Source organism: Hoplias malabaricus, chromosome 3 (assembly GCF_029633855.1).
Source record: "Hoplias malabaricus isolate fHopMal1 chromosome 3, fHopMal1.hap1, whole genome shotgun sequence".
Lineage (NCBI taxonomy): Eukaryota > Metazoa > Chordata > Actinopteri > Characiformes > Erythrinidae > Hoplias > Hoplias malabaricus.
This window is the reverse complement of record NC_089802.1, coordinates 33,392,636-33,414,505: the sequence shown is the minus strand read 5'-3', so window position 1 is coordinate 33,414,505 and position 21,870 is coordinate 33,392,636. Positions and strand designations below refer to the sequence as shown.

General features: G+C 37.6%; 1 protein-coding gene across 1 annotated transcript in view; it reads right to left on the bottom strand.

The window, feature by feature from the left end:
* The window catches only part of irf9 (interferon regulatory factor 9), a 28,534-nt gene that overhangs the window by 1,567 nt on the left and 5,097 nt on the right, over positions 1–21,870 (bottom strand). The window contains exons 6-30 of the mRNA XM_066663975.1: positions 21,557–21,815; positions 20,416–20,566; positions 19,707–19,777; positions 18,957–19,063; positions 18,478–18,717; positions 18,105–18,368; positions 17,737–17,919; positions 16,569–16,775; positions 15,182–15,355; positions 14,993–15,091; positions 14,801–14,890; positions 13,897–14,011; positions 13,522–13,634; positions 12,631–12,744; positions 11,582–11,630; positions 11,364–11,457; positions 10,779–10,944; positions 10,094–10,132; positions 7,770–7,826; positions 5,748–5,870; positions 5,349–5,529; positions 4,368–4,513; positions 3,559–3,643; positions 1,165–1,227; positions 186–548 (exon numbers count right to left, since the gene is read on the bottom strand). Coding sequence (XP_066520072.1) covers positions 186–548; positions 1,165–1,227; positions 3,559–3,643; positions 4,368–4,513; positions 5,349–5,529; positions 5,748–5,870; positions 7,770–7,826; positions 10,094–10,132; positions 10,779–10,944; positions 11,364–11,457; positions 11,582–11,630; positions 12,631–12,744; positions 13,522–13,634; positions 13,897–14,011; positions 14,801–14,890; positions 14,993–15,091; positions 15,182–15,355; positions 16,569–16,775; positions 17,737–17,919; positions 18,105–18,368; positions 18,478–18,717; positions 18,957–19,063; positions 19,707–19,777; positions 20,416–20,566; positions 21,557–21,815 — 3,553 coding nt within the window. The remainder of the gene's footprint in view (positions 1–185; positions 549–1,164; positions 1,228–3,558; positions 3,644–4,367; positions 4,514–5,348; positions 5,530–5,747; positions 5,871–7,769; positions 7,827–10,093; positions 10,133–10,778; positions 10,945–11,363; positions 11,458–11,581; positions 11,631–12,630; positions 12,745–13,521; positions 13,635–13,896; positions 14,012–14,800; positions 14,891–14,992; positions 15,092–15,181; positions 15,356–16,568; positions 16,776–17,736; positions 17,920–18,104; positions 18,369–18,477; positions 18,718–18,956; positions 19,064–19,706; positions 19,778–20,415; positions 20,567–21,556; positions 21,816–21,870) is intronic.

Here is a 21,870-nt window from a genome sequence, read left to right as displayed (position 1 = left end):
TCTATCAAAAATGTACTCTGACCTATTGTAAACATGGCAGCCCCCATGTTGGTTACCCACTCTATGGAGCATAAACTGGTTAATTATTGAACTACAAGGCAATATGTTATTTCATCTCACGAGAGTAGAACTTTATAGAGAAAATACAATGCTTGGTGTGTGTGTGTGTGTGTGTGTGTATATACCCTGTCTAAATTGTTCTTTGTTGAAGATCATGGTAGGCTGGGTTCTCTCCAGTTTCTGCCCTGTCCTCTGTGGCCCTCTCCAGAACACTCGTCCCTGGCAGAAACGTTTGGCGTAAACACCCCGCCCACTGCAGGTAAGCACCACCCCCTTCTCCATGAAGGGCAACAGATCAGAGATCGCCTGGGCAGAGCTGCAGTCTGCTGAGGGCGGGGGCAGCGGTATCCGAGGGAAACTACAGCCACTCAGTGAAGGTGGGGAAGGGGAGGGGGGAACGAAGGCAATTCTGACATCATCTCCTAAAACGTCTCGCCGCAAAACCTCTTCGCCAACATAAAACACACTGACCAAGAAGGAAGGAGAAACTGAGGAAAAGACAAACACAAAACACTGTTAAAAAACTGATTCAGCTATTGCTCTTTTTTTTTTTTTTTTATTTTGTCTTTAAAATGAATACACGAGGGCATAAGGATTTGGAATGAGATTCAATTTATATAAAATGTAAATGTATGAACAAGATTCAATTTGATTGTTGAAATTTTATGTTGTTATATCTTTTGGACCCACCCTGAAGTTAGCCACTGTTAGCGTCAGATAGCTAACATGGCAGAAATGGCAGTTAGGACTAGTGTTTTCCTGTAAGTGTACAGCGCTCCAAAAGTATTGTGTTAGTGCCCGTGTGAAAAGATGGGTCTTGTGTCTTGAATCATTCTATCTTTGTCTGGTATTAGTAAAAATATCTAGTAACTGCCTCTATGAAATGTCCTAAATTCACTGTATCTTTATAATTAGTTATCAGCACTAAATCCTGCATCTGACAATAGCTTACTTCAAAGATAACATAATACATTTTTATTTACTAAATACACATTTTCTACATACGTCACAAAGCCCCATTTTAAATTGTCGCAGAAAACAGTGTCTGTTATGAATGTATAAGCGTAAATGGTCACACCCTTGGTAAAATGATCAGTGGATTACCGTTTTTATCTTCACACTGAGGGACTGTTTCGATCATCACATTCAGCTGGATCTCATTAACCACTGAAAAGAAACAACATACACAGTCAACGTGTCATACATCGTCATACAAATATCCCCAGACTATTTAAAATGCACCACAGTACAGTGGTATGTTGCTACCAGTGGCGATTGCTCCAAGCCTGCAAGGGAAGCTCAGCTTCCCCTGAAATGTCAAAAAATAAGTGATCAAATATATACAGTTGTGTGTACATGTCATTGAATAAATATGCACTACAACACGCTCAACTTTTGTTCAGAATCAGCTTCTTATCACTGGTAAAGACGCGGCTTTCCTCTCAATCATTCGCAGCTTCACAGTGCTTTAAACAGTGACGACGCTGAGCGTCCACAGAGTTCAGTAGCGAAGCAGCGAAGTGCAGTGAAACGAGACGAGTGATTTGATAAATGCTGGGCTTTGTCCCGCCCATCGGACGCTCAGCGTCTCTGGGGGTCTATGGGGCAGTGGGCTGGCCTCGGCTGGCCCGGATGCTCAGCTTCTGTATGATGATTGGATGATCTGTCTGAGACTGAATCCCTTTTTGATTGACAGCGAAATGAGCGAATCAGCGATCCTTTGGTGTAAAGATCCGTGGGAGCATTATATTTTCATTCTGTTCTGAGCTGAACCAGACTTTCTTAAACCTCTTAGCGGCATTTACTTTGTTAAACAATTATAAAGCAATCCCCTACAGTAGTAACTTTTAAGTCCAATTTGAAAACCTATTTATTTTCTCTGGCCTTTGGGTCCTTTTAAATTACTTTAGCCATTTCTCTCTGCCTTGGTTTATGTTGTCTTGCCATCAGTATTTTTCTCCACAACGTTTCATTGTTAGATTCTTTTATTTGTTTTATTTCTTTTACATGTATGTTTTATAATTTTATCTGGTTTGTTTTGTTAGTTGATTTTTATTGTGCAGCACTTTGGCTGACATTCACTGTCTTTTTAAATGTGCTATATAAATAAACTTGACTTGACTTAAAAATGACTAGTGACAAATCGAGCTTCTATTTCTGGTGGTGTTTTTTGTAGCTGCTTGTGTTTGGAGACTGACTTCTATCAGTCTTTCTGACTTCTATGGCAGTTTCTGTCCAGCGGGTGCTGCTGAGCCCCTGCACCGTCACAAAGCACTCACAGGCGGACACATTTCACATGAGCCAAGGCCGTTTAAGCAGCCTAGCTCTGCTGGCCATTGAGAGGACACTAGTCAAGTCCCTGGAAAAGACGCCTTGTTGGTACAACAGGGTCACAGATCATTTTCTTGAAAAGGAACGGAGGGTAGAATTTATGTATAAATAAACCGACACATTTTATGATGTAGGCCGAAATTGAGCTTCCCCTCCTTGAAAGACCAGCATCCGCCACTGGTAGCTACAGTGCTGAAGGTCAATGATATGAACCTTTAATTGCTCCTTCAAAATAAAAGGGAGAAGACTCAGAAGGCTTGTGAAAAATATGTTATCTAGGGCTATATGTGCTAGACTCAGTTTAATCAACCACCAGTAATTGTTTAATTGACATTAAAAACAAATCAGCAGATTAATAGTTATAAAAATGACCATATACTGTAGCTCTAATCAGCTCAGTTTGAATGCAGATTATTACGTAAAACACTGGTATATAAACAGGGTTACACAGTATATAAATATGTAAACTGGGATGTGTGTCTGCACAAAGCTCTTTGACCTGTGTTTCCTCACCAACTTTCTCCTCTCTAATGGATTTTCGAGAAGAGATCTTATTGAATTTGAGGGCTGCTAATATTCTGTGCCCTGAGTAACCTCATTCATCATCACCAACAACCGTCTTTACTCCACAACTAACTGATTCTGCCTGGGGTAATAAACAAAGCACCCCTTCAGGCATCAGACTCAAGGACACTGCATATTTTGTCTCAGGAACTGATAGTGATTTGGCTGCAGTCTTAGAAAATTCGCCCAGTGCAGCAGCACAGTCAATAGAGACATTGCCCAATAGCAACATAAATGATCAGTTTTCTCAATATATTTTATATATTACAAGTTTATTCATACTTCCCAAAAAATGTATCTTCCACTAGGGATGGCAGCTCCCTAGCGCCCTGTATTAGCAAGCCAATTCTGGAGAAGATAAGGCTGAGAAGGCTTTACACTAAATTTGGACCATTAATGTGAGGATATGTTGACATTCAGGCATCTCTGGATCACCAAAACCAGGGGACTACTCCCCACTGCTCCACAGCACATTGCTGTGGGCTTTATACTCCCTAGCCCACATTTAGCATAGAGCATGATGGCCTTGGACTTATGTGCAGCTAATTCAGCTGATTTTCTATAGAGATTATAGTGTGTGACAATAAAAACAAAACCACTCACTGTTGCCGTTCTCTGGGACGACTGCGGGTTCTGTCAATTCTTCTAAATGAAGTGTGAACTCCTTTGCATTACTGGCTTCCATGTCCTATATTTAAAATGAAAGTCATTTCCCTAAACCAGATTATACTAAAGAAAACAAACTATAAACTACTACTTATTATATTAATAACATAGGTCAAATAATTTGGAGGTGAATTTGTAGCAATTATGTTTATATGGTTTCATAATTCATTAAGAGTCTATTAAGAGTTTTGCATCCTTCTTCAAAAATGTATGTATATTTTGAAATCTATAGAATCTAAAAATCATATCTGGACTATTTTATTCAGGCATCTGAAGTAAAACAGGTTTATACTGAAAACAGTGTTCCCAAACTACTGGTTAAAATAGCTTTTAAAAACCTTTAAATGATTTTGACATTTAGGGTGAAATTTTTTTCGTTCTGTTGCATATCAATAGCTCCGAGAGGCTCAATGGTGGTGTGATGGTGTGCAGAGACAGCCATTAGAAGCAGAATAACACATTTAAACAGTTCTTTAAAAATATTACTTCATGAGGTGTGTAGTCTTCTGCTAAGAATGTCCTTTTGACATTAAAATTTTCAGCAATTATGTCCTTCAAAACGTGGACTGTGATGTCAGACGTTTATTTGTTTGTTTGTAAACTACAGGGTGATGTAAATTCTGGATTATTTTGACATTTATTTAAAAGTTTAATCTTTTCATGAAAAAGAAACAATGAAACAATACATTTTTAAAATTTTTAAATATTATACAATTTTTAAATGCATGTTATTAAAATTACCTTACCATGCTAATTTGCTGAGCAGCTGTATCCTCCTCTTTGATCATTTTTTTGGGATGGATTTCGTCACTGCTTTCTGTTTCTGTCCTTTGCCTCCTTTTGCTTCTTCTCACATCTTTCTCGCCTTTTTCAATCTTCACCTGAACCACTCCTGTGTATGTTTCAAAATGATGAACTTAGACTTTCAGGTTTAGTATCTTGGTATATATATTAATTATGTTTATCTAATAATTACAGCACAAATAGAAGTTTTATTTATGTTCATTTTTAATACCCCATTTATTTTAACAAAATTTTAATTTTATTTTTAAAAAGTTTCTGAACGCAATTACAATGCCACCAACTCCACCCCATTAGCTGGGACTCCTGGATTCACACACACAATGCCACCAACTTGGGACTAACTTGGGAGGAAAAATGTCTGAAAATCAACAGTAAACCATCTCTTTTTCGTTTATTCCTTTTTTCAGGGGGTGTGTGCATTTATTGTTTCAGTGCACACTGATAAGGTTTAGTGCTGGAAAAATACAGCAATTTGCAAGTATATTACACAACATAGGGTGATTATGTCATGCTGTGCTATGCTGACATTTTCATAATAAACAACCACACAGCGTTCTTTTTCTGAGTATGCTGTGGGTGTGGTCAATACCTTTAGGACACATTGCAACTGCTTGCATGCCTTCCCCCTCAATGTACTTCTGAGTACACTGTTAATATGAAGACCTATACAGTTTATGTACTATGCTGAAATACGACCACAGTCTGATGACAGAAATTGGATTTGGACAGTTGTAATTTGCTATGTTCACACTCAATCTAAAAATCTGAATTAAGAAAAAATTCTGAATTTCCCTGTAGAGTGAGCAAAGTCTTTGCCACACAAACTGCACAAAACAGAATACTACAAAAGCACCATTTAGTCCTTGACTAGTGCTGTTCGAATGTCACATATCCTTCCCAAATTAGCAGAATTTAAGTTTTACCTTGCTCTGACAGTGGGACGAGCTGATAGACTTTATACGGTTCGGAGATGTCCAGCTGTGACCGTTCTGTGACCTCTCTGAATTCTGGGCTTTTATTTAAAGCGCAACGTAGACGTGTTTTCCAGCAGGCAGGGTCCGACTCATTGGGCTTTGACAGTTTCCCTTTAAATTCAGCCCATGCCTAGACAGGATGGTTATGAAATGTAATTAAATTATTAAAAATTAAAAAGAGCATTACGATACTGTTCAAGGTTTTTAAACATTATACGGTATGTGAAGTATTTTAATAACAGCAAGGTCTTATAACTTCATTGTGGATATGTTTTTTTTAAATTTTAATTGAAACATATGAAGCAGAATGGATGGATGGATGGATGGATGGATGGATGAAGCAGAAACCTTAAAGATAGCAGCATCCTCATCACTGCGGAAATCTTGTTTTCCAGCATGTTTCCAAGGAATACGGAACATGGTCTTCTCTGGATTATCCCACACGAGGCCATTAAATTTACCACTGCTCACCTGTACAAATGCGGGGGCATAAAAACCATTAAAGGACCAATATCCAAAATTTGTATACTTTTTCTCTTGATGTCCACCTATGTTATTTGTGGATTTAATAAATTAGTTATTTATTTTAAGGTGGATGAGTTTTCCAACAATATAAATTTGATGTTGTACATTCCATTTGCACCACATGGTCTATATACAGAAAATAAGACAGCTAAACATTTGAAATATTGTCTTTGCACCATTTATAATTAAATATAGATTAAAATTATTTGCAAATCATTGCATTTTGTTTGGCGGCACGGTGGCACAGCAGATAGTGTCGGAGTCATACAGCTCCAGGGACCTGGAGGTTGTGGGTTCAATTCCCACTCCGGGTGATTGTGAGGAGTGTGGTGTATTCTCCCTGTGTCTGCGTGGGTTTCCTCCGGGTGACTGTCTATGAGGAGTGTGTTGTGTTCTCCCTGTGTCTGCGTGGGTTTCCTCCGGGTGACTGTCTATGAGGAGTGTGGTGTGTTCTCCCTGTGTCTGCGTGGGTTTCCTCCGGGCGACTGTCTATGAGGAGTGTGCTGTGCGACTCAAAAAGTGTCCGTAGGTGTGAGTGTGTAAGTGAACGTGTGTGTGAGTGTTGCCCTGTGAAGGACTTGCGCCCCCTCCAGGGTGTATTCCTGCCTTGCGCCCAATGACTCCAGGTAGGCTCTGGACCCACCGCGACTCTGAACTGGATAAGGGTTACAGATAATGAATGAATGAATATATTTTGCTTTTATTCACAATTTGCAGTTTCCCAACTATTTTGGTAATGGTGGTTGTACACATATCCAGCTATAAGTCCTGAGAGGTGCAGTGGAGATAGATGATCAGGAGATAGTGGGTTTGCTCAGTGTTGAAGCCACAGATATCTCAGGATGACAGTCTAAAAGGGGTGCAATCAGCCTTGCTTTTTATGAGTGAGTAGGATGGCTCTCCCTCTTCCTACATCTGTCTGCTCTTGGTGCTAGCCAGCACAAGTGATGGCCAGATGATATGAAAGATCTGGGCACCTTGTGTTCTACTTTAAATAACTGGCTTCAGGTGTTTTATGCTTGCCTTCACCCTCCCGAGGTTAATGCCACTGTGTGCTATAAGAGGGACCACATTAATGGCTGGAATCTTGGACTTGGGGATTAAAAAGTAGTTTACAGCAGTTTCTATTATACACACACTTCTAAACCTATACTGTGGGCAAAAAAGGCCAGTTCTTGATTATCTACGGAATTCCAAGGCTGTTAATCATGCTGAAGTCAAGCCAGCAGGCTTTTAAAACTGTCCTGTGTTTATGACCGTAATGCACGTGATAGTCTAATTAAACTTGGCCTCAGGCCTCATCAGTACACACTCCAATGACTATAAACACACCCAGCAAGTTTGGTTTCATGGTTATATAATTTTAAATGATTAATTATACAAAGAAAAAAAAAAAAACTTAATTTTAAATGAGCATATTATGAAAATGTTTATTTCAACATTGTATTGGGTTTCAGAGACTCTTAATAACTCAAAAAACACAAAATGAGTTCTGAATTTGTGCTTCCATGGCAACGGAACCTTGAAGAAACCTCACCTAGGGCCTGTTAGGAATATTGCTCAAGGGTCTCAGTGGGATGTTCCTATCCTAACTAGAATATGATCCTTGTCTGGTGTATGGATTGCAGCAGTGTTATCCACTATAATATACATTTATATAACCATTTGTACCCGGTAGAGGAAGTCTGAACTTTCCTTAATTTTTCAATTAGAATCAACAAAACATATTACTGCACCAGGGGCATATATTAAGTTGGCACTTGATTGTAATTTCCTAATAATTCCATATTCCTTAAGCACATTTGAAAAACGATGAATGATTTTATGTTCTAAACACACACTGACCTGCTCAACAATCCATGAGCGCAGTCGACGTGTAGAACGGATTTTACCTGATACCATCTGAAAGAAACACACATAAATAGTCATGTAGTATTTCCCAGACCTGTCCAAAAGCTGTGAGAATAATAAGCAAAATACTAGTACTACTACTACTACTAATAATAAACATATTTATATATAATATATATAATTTATATATAATATAATATAATAACCAGGAATTATTCATTCCACTGTTTGTATCAAATATCTTAATAATTCAGTGACTGAGATGTAAATAAAGTCATTCAGAGCGCTTTAAACTGAAAAGCCCTTTCCAGAGAAGCCTGACTGGAGGATTTGACACTTTTGAACCAATGTCTCAGATATTCATATCCTGATCTTTCAAACATATCTGTGGCATTACTGTAAATTCTTGAGATGTCTGGTTCCTATTAGCACACCTATAATAGCTCTATAACTGAGAATTCTTAGACTTGTCTACGTGTTTATGTCTTTTACAATGCCAGTTATTACAAAATAATACGTCCTTTTTAGAAGAGATGCGCTAAAACGAATCAGCGCCCCCTGTGGATTAATATGGGGGTGGAATTCATGAAAAGAACGGCATTAACACAATATTGTCCTGAAAATGGGTTTCTCCCCCGTATTTACAAGCCTGTGTTAGCCGTCCTTAAAGCCATATATTTGTGCGTGGATATGTTGTCTTCGTCGTATTTATCATTAAATCGATATCTTCAGCATATTTACACTTTTCTGCAGCACCAAGAAACTGCACTTCCTATTTTCAATGCAAACAACAACTATATAGCAGCTATGGTAATAATGCAAGACAAGGACTACAAAATTAATAAACGGTAGTAAAACCCGTTAAATAATAATTTAGCGAATATGTCACAGCTGAACTATGGATTATTTTGGGGTATTTAATAAATTATTAAAATGAAAATAGTTATTTAGTCTGTAAGTTTCAACCAAATGTACCTCACCCATAAACTAACATCGGGTAAAGGAGATATTTAAGTTTCGTTACTTACCTTCAACTCCAGTCGCGATTCGTCCCCCAACGAATATTAATTTGTGTGGACGGTGGAAGGCGTTTGTTTTAGTGGTCCAGAGCCTCAGATCAACCCAGACAGAAACTCCCACCCTTTCCCAGAAATCACATGACCACCTGGTGGCGTTCATTCACACCGCCAGAGGGCGCCAAACGCGTACAACTAGACAGCTGATTCAAAGAACTGTCATTCGTTCGTTAATTCAGTCATTCAGCATATATTCACTTGTGTTTCACTCATTTATTGTATATGTTCATTTACATTCTCGCCCATAACCGCATTAACTTTATCTTTTAGTCTGTCACTTGTTCATCTTGCACTGTCAGTCCTACTAAACCCATTTTTATTCTTCATTGCTTCAAATTACAAATTACAGACTCCAGAGCTAAAAACTACCTCAGGAATTAACTCTATAGCAAAGTGATCCCAGTGGGCTCTGTTTGAGCAGATTATATTATATATTATTAATATAATATATTTTTTATTGAAGAAATATGAATAGTTTTACCTTAAAATTACAGATTTAAAATCATTGTGGTGCTTCACTGACCTGTAATAGGAAGAGAGCCTCTGTTACTTGTACTGAGCACAGAACAGCAGAAACTGCATCAACCCCACCCAAACACACACACACACACACACACACACACACACCACCACCACCCCCACAACCAATTTGTTGTAAAAATAAATTACACAATGGAGAGCAGAGTCTCATTCTTTTTTATTTAACAGAATTAAAATGATTTACTAAATGATACCCATAATGTTTTAATGAATATATCTGTGATTTTAATAATAACATTATACCACAATCTCATTCATAAATGCTTTGCAGGTGCATAGGTTTAATATTCGTTTGTAAATTGATTCATCCTGTTTAGAAAAGCTGTAGGTATGTGCAATAATGAAGTATAGTAGACATACATTTATACACAAGGGTTATACGCAGTCAAAATGTAGATATATTGATTGATTGATTGAATTAGTGTTCATTAAATAAGAATACATTGATTTATTGTGAATATAATGATGGTACATACTAAGACAGTTTGACCATTTACTGTAAGAATCACTGCTGTTTTCATTACTGTTTTCAACCATCACATAGCTACATGCTACTTTTTTTTTACAGTACAGCATCCATCTATCAATCAGTCTACACCTTAATCTATCCATCTACAATATTTCAGATTTTTTTGGTTCTGTTCCCAGGTGGAGCAGAGTAGCCAAGTCTTCATCAATGGGTTTTCCCTTTAGTTATGTATTTCTTGGAACTTTATCACCCAGAGGAACATCCATCAATTTCTAAAACGCCAAAACAAAACCAAATTATTCTTATTAAAAGGGAAAAGTGAACATTCAGACAATAACCACACTTCAACAAAGTAAAAATACTTAATTGGGGATTTCTACATAAAGGGAATTGCTCACATGTATCTAACTCACATACTAATATTGAGAGATATTCCAGCACAGCAATGCAAGATACCACACAGTTCATTAATTGAAATTGAGGCTAAATTTAAAAGCTACTAAGATTTTGTAAGGCCATGGTAGAAAGAGTTTAGAGTAAAAATCCCAGTGTGAGATTCTAAGACTTGATGTCTCACTAAATGCAATAAACTCTCAGTCTACAGGGTGGGCCATTTATATGGATACACCTTAATAAAATGGGAATGGTTGGTGATATTAACTTCCTGTTTGTGGCACATTAGTATATGGGAGGGGGGAAACTTTTCAAGATGGGTGATGTTTTGTTTTTTCAATGGGATGAGGGTCATGTGACACATCAAACTTATTGGGACGACGTCAATGGCCGACTTCAAAATGGCCACCATGGTCATGCTGGAAGCAGCAGGAAAATATACATTCACAAATATAATCCCTGCTGCTGTAGCTTCTTATGTTCCTATTACTATTACTAATAAATAATATTAGAGTTACTACTTACCTGCAGCAGTCTGGCATTGTACACATCTCTATCCTCTTCTTCTTCTTTGTCAGAAAATACATGGTATCGTTTACATGTGTTGATTAACTCTTCATAATCCATTTGAAGAGCTGGGTCCAGAGAGTGGGCATTAATCAGACTGACCAGGTACTCTATGTAGTGTTTACTGGACACACAAAGAAAAAATAAATAAATAAAAAACACCACACTCCTCACAGACAGACACCCAGAGGAAACCCACGCAGACACAGGGAGAACACACCACACTCCTCACAGACAGTAACCCGGAGGAAACCCACGCAGACACAGGGAGAACACACCTCACTCCTCACAGACAGTCACCCGGAGGAAACCCACGCAGACACAGGGAGAACACACCTCACTCCTCACAGACAGTCACCCGGAGGAAACCCACGCAGACACAGGGAGAACACACCTCACTCCTCACAGACAGTCACCCGGAGCAGGACTTGAACCCACAACCCCAGGGCCTGGAGTTATGTGACAGCGACACTACCTGTTCGGTGCCGTCCAAATTATTTTGTGAATGACATAGGCTAATAAACAAATAGACTGGTCACTCACACGCAGAGGCCAGCGTGGCCTTCTTGGGTTTCAATACCACATGGTGCATCAAAAACCTGGCTACCATCTTTCTGCTCCATCACATTACACTCCGCTGAGAGATAAACACACATACACAGGATAATGAGATAATCAAATACATACTGAACCAATATTTAAAACACAATTTAACAAACAAATTAATAAATATAAGTAAGAGAGAAACGCTGCTGTCTCACCACTCTCTGTCCCTTCAGGAGGATCTGTGTTAAACTCAACTTCATTTCTCTATAAAGAAAAATATAGCCTGTTATGGTAATATTAATTACACATTTTTTCAATTACAAGAGTTTTTCATAAATGTAGTTTTTTACTTTTATGCATTATATATGTTTATATTGATCTAAAATTGTGGAGTAGCAAGCAAATTTTCCAAAAAAACAGGATACTGCTTAAGCTTTACAAATATGTATAAGTGTTCCATTATACACTGATCCCTCGTTTTTCGTGGGGGATGCGTTCCAAGACCACCAGTGAAAAACGAATTTCCGCGAAGTAAATGTATGTTATGTATTTAACGACTTTTAAAACTCTCCCTGTGCTGTTAATAACCCACCCTTTGCATTAAACAGTCATTCTATAATGTTTTTCAGCTGGAACTACATGTGATATCCTACCAGTTTCTTTAATAGAGTAATTCCTAAACTGTGATTTAGCATCAGTAAATTTCACTCAGATGTGGACATGAACAATACATGTACTGTACGTAAGAAATACTTGTAAATTATATATTTTGTCACCTACAGGCCTAGTCTAATACATGTAAATAATAAAAATAGACTTTCCCTCAATATCCGCGATATAGAGGCAATAAGCCCCCTTGAAAAAACCTGCAAAGTAGCAAATCTGCGAAAGATGAACAGCAAAGTAGCGAGGGATTACTGTACATCATTTCTAATCCATTCATTCATTCATTCATTCACTCTCTGTAACCGCAACTGGCCACAAGGCGTGATCACACCCTGGAGGGTTTTCTTTTTTGTTTTTTTATACATATAAAATACTTTGTATCTGTATTTGTAATTATATCTGTAGTTTTCTGGTTTATAATTTTTTTTGTAACTCAAGTTTTACTGTGTTTTTATATTCTTTACCTATTTTTTTAGATGTATTTGTGTTTTTCTGCATCTGTCTTACTAGACATGTACTAGATAATTAATAAACCTGGAGTTTAGTATTTGTGTGTGTGTGTGTGAGAGTGAGTGTGTATTTAACATATTTTTGTTACCTGTAGCAAAGCCTGTAGCTTGGCAGGCTCCCAGTCTCTCAGGTAGAAAAAGCAGTCTCGCGGATGGTGTGCATGCAGACCAGTCACTGTACACTGAGCTTGCGTACATACTTTCTATAAAGGAAATTTTATCAGAGCATTTATTTTTTGTAAACAGCAAATTAAAACCAATCAAATGACTTAAATTCCCACTTCAGTATGAGCATGTGTGCATATGGATTTTTTCATTTACAGAACAACCAATTTATATAATACTTATATTCAATACAGGAAAATGCAGAAAACAGTGTGGAGAGGGTTAGTCCCTATACCATTGGATGGCCCCTTTCCTTTTTTTAAAGAGGATGCAGCATCCATGATGATTTCCCCAAAAAAAAAATTCAACTGCATTTCTGAATCCTTTTTACATGTGGTTTCTCCTTTGCATTTGTAAGGTTTAACACACATTTGTGAATCAGAAATGTTTCTGAGCCCAATGATTTCCACTACAGAATTGTGTCTGTTTTTAATGCAGTGCCACCTGAGGGCTGGAAGATCACAGCCAGCCAACAGTTTTATTTTTTGTAACATGTTGCTGGCATCATATTCAAATGGGGCATATGTTTTTCAAAGAACAATAAAACTTCTCGTTTTCAGTATTTGAAATATTGTCTTCTATTGTTTTCAATTAAATGGGGTTCAAATGATTTGCACATCGTCACGTAGTATTTATTCAAATACTGCAGGGTGTCCCAGCTATTTTGGAAATAAAGTTTGTACAAGGTTTTTCTTGAACTGTGATGATTTATTCATTTCATTGTGGGGACATTATATAACATTTATTTATTTAATGAGAGTGATAACTGGACAAACTTAATTCTGAGTTGTTTTAGTCTTAAATGCTGTTCTTACCTTGTGGAAAGGGTTGTTACAGCCACAGCAGAATTCATACCTGCACTGATTGCAGGTGAAATGCATACAACCTCCTTTAGCCAGAGCGTACTGAAACTTACAGCTGGGACATTCTGAGGAGGAAAAAAATATGAACAGAAAGAATAAAGCCTGTGAAAACCTGAGGAAGTTAATTATGGTTTAAAATCTATTTCTAATATTCTATATTAGAGAAATAGAAATATATCTATTTCTAATTCACAAGGTAGAAACATCACAGGATACAATCATCTGCAAAGGTTTGGACAGCACTGGGCAAACAATATGTTTTGTTGATTTTCTGAGTGAAAAAAAAAATCCCAAAAACAATTATACCCATAATTACGGCATACTTACTGATCCCATTTTCCCGTAAAAATCCGGCCAGGCCTTGTTTCTGATATTCTGGATTATTCTCTCGTTTCCACGTGTGAAAATCATTACAGGAAAGACCTAAATGTTGATCCTCCCACTGAAAAGAAAAATCCCCGCCAAAAAAACAAACAGTTTTGTTAGTGAATAGAACAGAAGAATTACAGCTTTATGAAGTAGTCGTAGTGGTTAGGGAACTGGGCATCAAACCGGAAGGTTGCCAGTTTGATTCCTTCGCAAAATAAATTGAATCCGCTTGTTGGAATAAAGATAGAACCCATAACTATAATCCAACATTAATCATTATTATCAATTACATCTGGGCAGTGGGTGCTGATGCTCTAAGACCTTGAGGTCTGTTATTTTCTGTATCATTCCTGTAATGCAGGAGTTCCCCATCCTAGCGCAGTGAACCCAAAATGGATGCCGGACACCTTGCGCTGCATATTTTTGTGCTTTTCCTCCTCACCTAACTCAGTTCACAAGCTAGTTAGCAAAGACCTCATGTGTTGGGACAGTATGCGGAGCAGTGAATTATTTGTGCCTCAACTACCTGGCTCTGGCCACTCCCAATATTGGATGTTGCAATTATAGAACACAATACATCAATACGTTTACAGTTTTTACAATCAGTAGTTTTAATGGTTGGTCGAAAGTAGAAGCAATCTTCGTTTAAATGATACAGTGCTACATATAGTGCTTCTAAATAAGTCAAACAATGACATTGGCTGAAAAAACTTCATGTAAATATCAGTAGGAGCTTCCTAAAGTTCTCAGGAATAAGTTTATTTAGCAACAGTTGAATGAAAGATGCTACAGAGCCTTAAAAAATAGATTCTCCTGAGTCAGTGTTAGTTTTATAATATGCAAGATACGCATATTTACTCACAGGCTTTTTGCACTTGGAACAAAAGCTTTGGAAACAACTTGGGCAAGTGGTCTTAAAGTCATCCTTTTCATTGATAAAGCCATTGGTGCACTGCAGAAGAAGAAAACAAAAGCAGAATAGTCAACAATGAATTAAGATAAACATGATTTGTCTTTGCTTATCTTTAATAGAACAAGGATGACAATCTCTTACATGGCAGCACCACAGAAACTTTGGGTCCTTCATAAGAGTGTGTTCCATCAGTTTCTTACCGAACAGCTCATGCACTTCAGGCTCTAAACACACTCTTAACTACAAAAAAACATAACTGCTTTCAGATCATGAATTCTCAAATAAGCAAAGGCATTATTATTTTTGAGAAACAGCATCATTCAGTGTTACCTGCACATCCAGATTAGAGAAGTAAATCACCAGGGACTCAGGGTCATTAATATCCGGCTCCTCACACACTGGACAGACCATGTCTCTGATGTGTTTATCCTTCAGAGCCACTGTAAAGTGCATTTGGAAACATTCACTGCACATGGAGCACTGGCAAGATGTTAGAGCCTGCATCTGCAGTAACCAGAGATGGGGTAAGTGTTAAAAGATATATATCACAGATCAATAATATACAGTGATAAACACCTCGGCACTATAGAACACCAAACTATTTAGTCCTACAGGACCCCATATATCTCACAAATAAGGATACAATGCAGCTAAGTAAAGGCCCATGTACTTATAGGGTACTAAACCCGCTACTAAAGTAATATAAACCTCAGCATTACTACACAATGGATACTACACAATGCAGCACTTTAGGACACTATACAATTCTGAACTTCGGATAACCAAACACACACTAGATACACACACAACGATAATATTAATATTTATTATATGAACATATTATTCATTATAATAACAATGCCAGGATTGACACTGGGGACCTCTGTTCTATTTGATAATATCTACACACTTCTTCAAGGGTCCTGTAGTAAAAACATGGTCCTATATAGAATCCCTAAACACTTGAAGAACATTTAGCATTAAATAACATTAAATGGTCCTTTGCATCATGAAAGAGTTCTTCAGACTGATTGAGAATGTGCTATAGATGGTTCTTTTAAAAAAGGGTACCGCACCAATAATGGTTCCTCTATTGTAACAAGCTCGACATCGTAACAATAGACGAACCGTTTTTGGTGCCTTACAGAACCCTTCTGTAAAATGTGGTGTAAAGAACCATTTACAGCACAATCTCCACCTTTTAATCATGCAAAAGGTTCTTCAAGTGTTCAGGGTTCTATACAGAACCATTTCCTTTACTAAAGAACCCTTGGAGAAGGATCGTTTTTAAGAGAGCAGTATATAGTGGTTAGTTTCGTTAACTGTGAAACATTAGTCAGTTATTATTTATCACGTGGCATTTTTACAGCTGACAATGCGCTTGTTAAATTATGAGGAACTAATTGCGTACAGGTCAAGTTCAGTACCATGTGACAAATTCGAAATAAGTCTGTTGACCAATTTACCAGTCATTTGATGAAAGATTTTTCACTAACATTATTCTTTTGTGCTGTTGTCTCTATATCTTCTTTATCACTAGAGTCTTGTCTATAAAAATACATGTCTTTAAGAAATAAACTACAATTGGTCACATATAATCAAAAGGATAAGCTTCATAAATAACTTTTAAAATCTGTTTCCATGAGATCCTGGATCCTCTTTCTTGCCTCATATTACTTTATTAATTTATTAAACACCCTAATATATCCCTACCTACCTTTCTCTGAGGAAAGCTGCCATAGCATATTTGGCATTCAATGTTGAGAATGCGGTTGATAAAGTCTCTGTCATGATGTTCCTTCACCGCCTGGATCACATCCTCCAGAGTATATTCAACATTAGGCTCCTGTAGCAAGGTCAGGGCCAAATGACTCCTTCCCCAACTGGGCAGATTACACAGGCCCAGGAGCCTGCGGCACAACTTCTAGCGGGTCACAGAGGAAGAGAGAGTTTATACAAACTGATTAACGTACAAGACCAGAGATAAACTTGAAATAAGAATACGTCAGTGAAGATAACTTCTTAAAGCCCTCCGTTCTATACCATGTGTCAGGTGATGTATTCTTGCTGAACTTCAATTTCAGGCTTAATTTAAAAAAATTAATATAAAAAACGAAGCCTAAACAGAATCGCTAAGCGCAAGGCAGGAACACACCCTGGAGGGGGCACCAGTCGCCAATCCACCTACCAGCGTGTGTTTTTAGACAGTGGGAGGAAACTGGAGCACCCGGAGGAAATTCACGCAGACACAGGGAGAACACACCACACTCCTCACAGACAGTCACCCAGAGGAAACCCACGCAGACACAGGGAGAACACACCACACTCCTCACAGACAGTCACCCGGAGCAGGACTTGAGCCCACAACTCCCTGGAGGTGTATGACTGCGAGACGACCTGCTATTCCACTGTGGCACCCTATTACTGTAATTGCTAATTACTATTAGAAGCTGCCATTTTAAATTTGGAACTACAATGGCTGAGGTTATATATAAATATCACATTATTTTTGACATAGCCGCTTTGAATGCCACACATTTGAATTTTATTCAAAATTTTGGCTGATTATTTAAAAAAGAGGGCAACAGAAGTTAAGTTTATATCTTTTTATTTCAAAATCAAAATTGTAAATCCAAAAAATGTAAAGCTCTGCCTTCACAAGGCAATTCATTTGTTTCAAACATTTTTTACCACTCTCCTGTTAACGAGTCTATATTATCAGCTTCATTTGAGATGAGCTGGCTTCAGCTTGTTTCAGAAAGAAATTAGCTGGGTATATTTTGGCCTACAAAACTCGACAATTTCAGCCAGGTCAGGATGACTCCGAATGAGTGCAATCAAATTCCTTAAGCGGTATTTACAGTATTTCTGCCACTGTCACTTACTTCTTTATCAGGGTCATTGATGTTAAAATATATCTGTGGCTGATCCTTCCAGATGTTCTCAAGGAAGTGCTGCAGTAAAGGGCGCTGCAGAGAAGACAGAGCGCTCTCTAGATCCCCTCCGCTGTTAAATAATGCCTCGGATGCTAATTTGTCTGCAAAGCCCAGTGACCTGAGGACACCCAGCTACACACACAAACACACAGAGGAATTAATGCATCCCATAGTATCAAAATAAAAATGAATATATGCAACACAAAAATGTGCATTTACATAATTGACATGTATGACTTTTAGCAGGTGCTTTTATTCAGAGTGACTCAAAAATGTTTTCCTGATTTTTACTTCTCTGTGACTGGACTTTTACCCACCTGGCCTTCTCTGATTTTCAGTAGATGTGTGATGGCTTTCTCAGTGTGTCCACCAGAGCTGAGCCACGCCTGCTTAGCCTCTGCCCTTGATAGCATAATCTGACCATCTGTTTCATAGTCTGGCTGCACTGAGGCTGCTAAAGCACAGATTTCATCCAGCAGGTGTGGCAGCTCAGACTGCAGCCAATCAAAAGGGTTACTTCCGCCCGACAATTGGATGGCGGCATACACTTCCTCTGGGCTGACTCCCCTCTTTTCTCCCTCCTTCAAAAAGAGTGGAAGGTGAATGAAATATCACCATTAGAAAAAATCACACCAGTTGACATGTTTCGTTATGAAATGGTTTAAAGCTCTGAATGCTATGTGTACATACTTTGAGCTGGTGGAGAAGTTCTAATCCTTCCTCCCTCATACGGGTCTGTTTCTGTATGTCCAATAATTGGAAATTAGTCTGAGGTTCATTTACAGTTACATCATGGAGGGGGGCTGTATTCTTTATAACTGATATAGTATTCCTCTCAACGAGAACATTCGTCTCATCCTGAGGCATATCACACATCTCACATTTCAGGACTGCATTCACATTAATGAAGGTACACTTCTGGCATTCCCACTGAAAAGAGGAAAAATAATGACAGAGCAGAGTAAAGCAGGACAGTAATTATGGATGATTTCACAGCGGCTGTAAATGGTCCACAATGATACTACCACCAAGACTAAGTAGTGGATTTTTTTACATTTTAGAAATTATGCCTAGTTTTCTGTGGAGGTTTCATGAATTTACTGCTAGCTTTATTAATACTTTATCACTGAAAGAATGAACGTGTGCTGAAATAAATATGCCTGTGTTGCCTTTCGTGGTTGTAGTTCAGCTTGTTTGGCCAGACGGGGGCGATCGCACGCTTCACAGAGCACACTGCTGCCGGCATTCACCATCGTGCAGCTTGAACACTCCCACTCTAACAAAAGAGAGAGAGAGAGAGAGAGAGAGAGAGAGAGAGAGAGAGAGAGAGAGAGAGAGAGAGAACACATATATTTAATATTATGTTATATTTATGTTCTTCTTAAACTTTTAAAATTGTAACCCAGGCCTTGACAATGTAACTAATTTGTCATGTCAATAAAGCACCTTGAATTGAATTTAGTGAGTGAGAGTGAGAGTGAGAGAGAGAGAGAGAACAAAATAATGGGCTAGCATGAATAAGATTATTCTATTATATTAATATTAAGAGCAGTGAAAGAACTGTGAAATAGGAATCACACTGAAATTGGAATTTCATAAATAACAAATTATACATAGCACACACTCTCTAACCAATTTTTACTGGTACTAACACCTACATTTATCTATGCTAACTCTTCAGCACAGACTCTCCTTTCCTCAAAAGACACACTCCACATATTCCAAAAGTTTAGGGTATTCCAAATTTGAAGACCATAAAAAGCACATGATTCAAAATCTGTCTCTTCTGCCTGCTTTACTAAAGAGGCACAGCTTGAACACAACATACACAACACAGGTATTTAACCATAAATACACAGACAAATCAGTTGTAAGTTTTATAAGGTCTGACTTTTTTAAAAACATCTTTCAAAAGTTACCTGTTACTGTGGAGTGCTGTATGGATTGATACAGGCCAGCAGTCTCAGCAGGAGTCAAATAGTGTTCCTCACTAAAAAACAAACATTAGAATTAGGATTCATGCTGCAGCATAGATGTTAAAGAGAACTTACTGAACTAAATGGTGCTTTTCAACTTTTTGGTTATTTTGACCAATACTCAGTTACTTGAATTGACTTGGTTGGAGGGGAGCTAAGCAAGTTTTACAGTGTCAGTATTCTGTTGTGTCATTAGCTCACCAAGTCACGTTTTTTCAACAGTGTTTAAAATGTATTCTGAATTTTTAAAAATATACAAATTAAATCTAAGAAGTTTGAATAATGATTGAACAATAATACATTTGATGATTTATAAACAATTAATGAATTAATACTCTGCTTTTCTGGGACGACTTTACACTAACATTTTTCTCTTTGAACTGGGTGGAAAAACAGCCTCGTGCACATGTTTGAGACCCAATACTGGATAATGATTAACTCTGGACCTTAAACACCACTGAAATTCATCTTAAAGGAATCAGAAGACTCCAAAGAATCCCGTCCTACTACACAGAAAAATAGGGGTTTTATAATCCTGTAGACCATCATGCAATCCTTTGATGTATAGTCATTAAAAATAATTAAATAAAATGTAATAAATTCCAGGAGTAATTGTTTTTCCCAGTGTAATTTTTCTGTATGTTTCTCTGACCTCAGTGCTGTGGTGGTTTTCAGGTTTTCTCGTCTGTGCCCTGCTCTATCCGGGTGTGAGTGGTAAAGTTTGTCACACTCTGCACACAGTCGTTGAGCACAGATCACACAGTGTGCAATGACAGGGAACATCCCACAAATAACACACATCTCTAAAGGATGAAACAGAGAGAAAGAGGTGTTAACTACTTAAACTGCATTCTCCTTAATACTTATTATTTAGCAACTACTACTATAACAGCTGTAGTAAGCTGTGACACAATCTACATTTAAACTACTACTATAATTAACACTATAACATTCATTTTTATGAAGTTACTTAAGTTTCTACTACTACTTATATTGCTACTACTAGTGTTATCACTATTACTGTAAAACAATTTAGTTATTCCATTTTTTATTTTTATATTAGTACTTTCAATTTATTTTATAATTTTATTTACATTTTTGTCACCCTTATATTTTTGTATATCTCCAATTCCATCCTTTCACTAGAGAGTGAAGTGTGGAGGTTGGAAGAGAGCATGTGCCTCCTCCAAAAAACGCAAGGCCAGTCCACTGCTTCTTTTCAAACTGTTTAATTTTATTTTATTAATTTAGTAATTATAGTTAGTACTGCAGTTGGCCTCAGAGGGCTAAGTTATCACCTAGATTCAAACCAGCAATCTCCTGGTGTCAGGGCCTATGCTTAGATTTGCTGTGCCAGTTAGAAACCAACATGAAAATTATTTACTATATATTATTACTATCCTTATGATTACTATTGCATTAATATTAATTAGTATCTACATTTACTTCTCCTATTATTATATCATCATTATGTAGTATAGTATTACTTATATGATTACTATCACATTACTCATTAGTAAAAACAGTAACTGTTACTGTTATTATTACTATTATATTACTATTATTTAGTATCTACATGTATTACTACTACTTATGTGACATAACTATTAATTAGCAACTGAACATTAATGGCTACTGTTATTATTACTTTAATATTACTTTGGAAATACAATTACTGCACAACTGAAATGTGCAGATATACTTTCTCTGTTAAGACTTTGTTCATGTTCACTTACAAAATCAACAAATCAATGTCATTAAACCAGGGGTACTCAATCTGTAATCTTTCTTACCTTGTTGTGCTGTCTGAATGGGATCTCTTGTGTGCTCAGTTTTATTTGGGTGAAGATGAATCATACGGTCACATTTCTCACAGAAAGGCAGAGATCCACAGGGCTGACAGAGAACACAAGGAACCCCCCCACAGATGTTGCACATTGCTGCTTTGGGTGGGTTTGTGGATTTTACAGTGGGGGAGCTGGGATTCATTGCTCTCAAATTTGTTCTAGGTTTAGGGACAGGTTTGATGACCACAGCATCTGGCTCAATCTCCTTACCACCCAGGGAAAAACAACAATGACAATCATTATCTGAGATGTTAATGAAG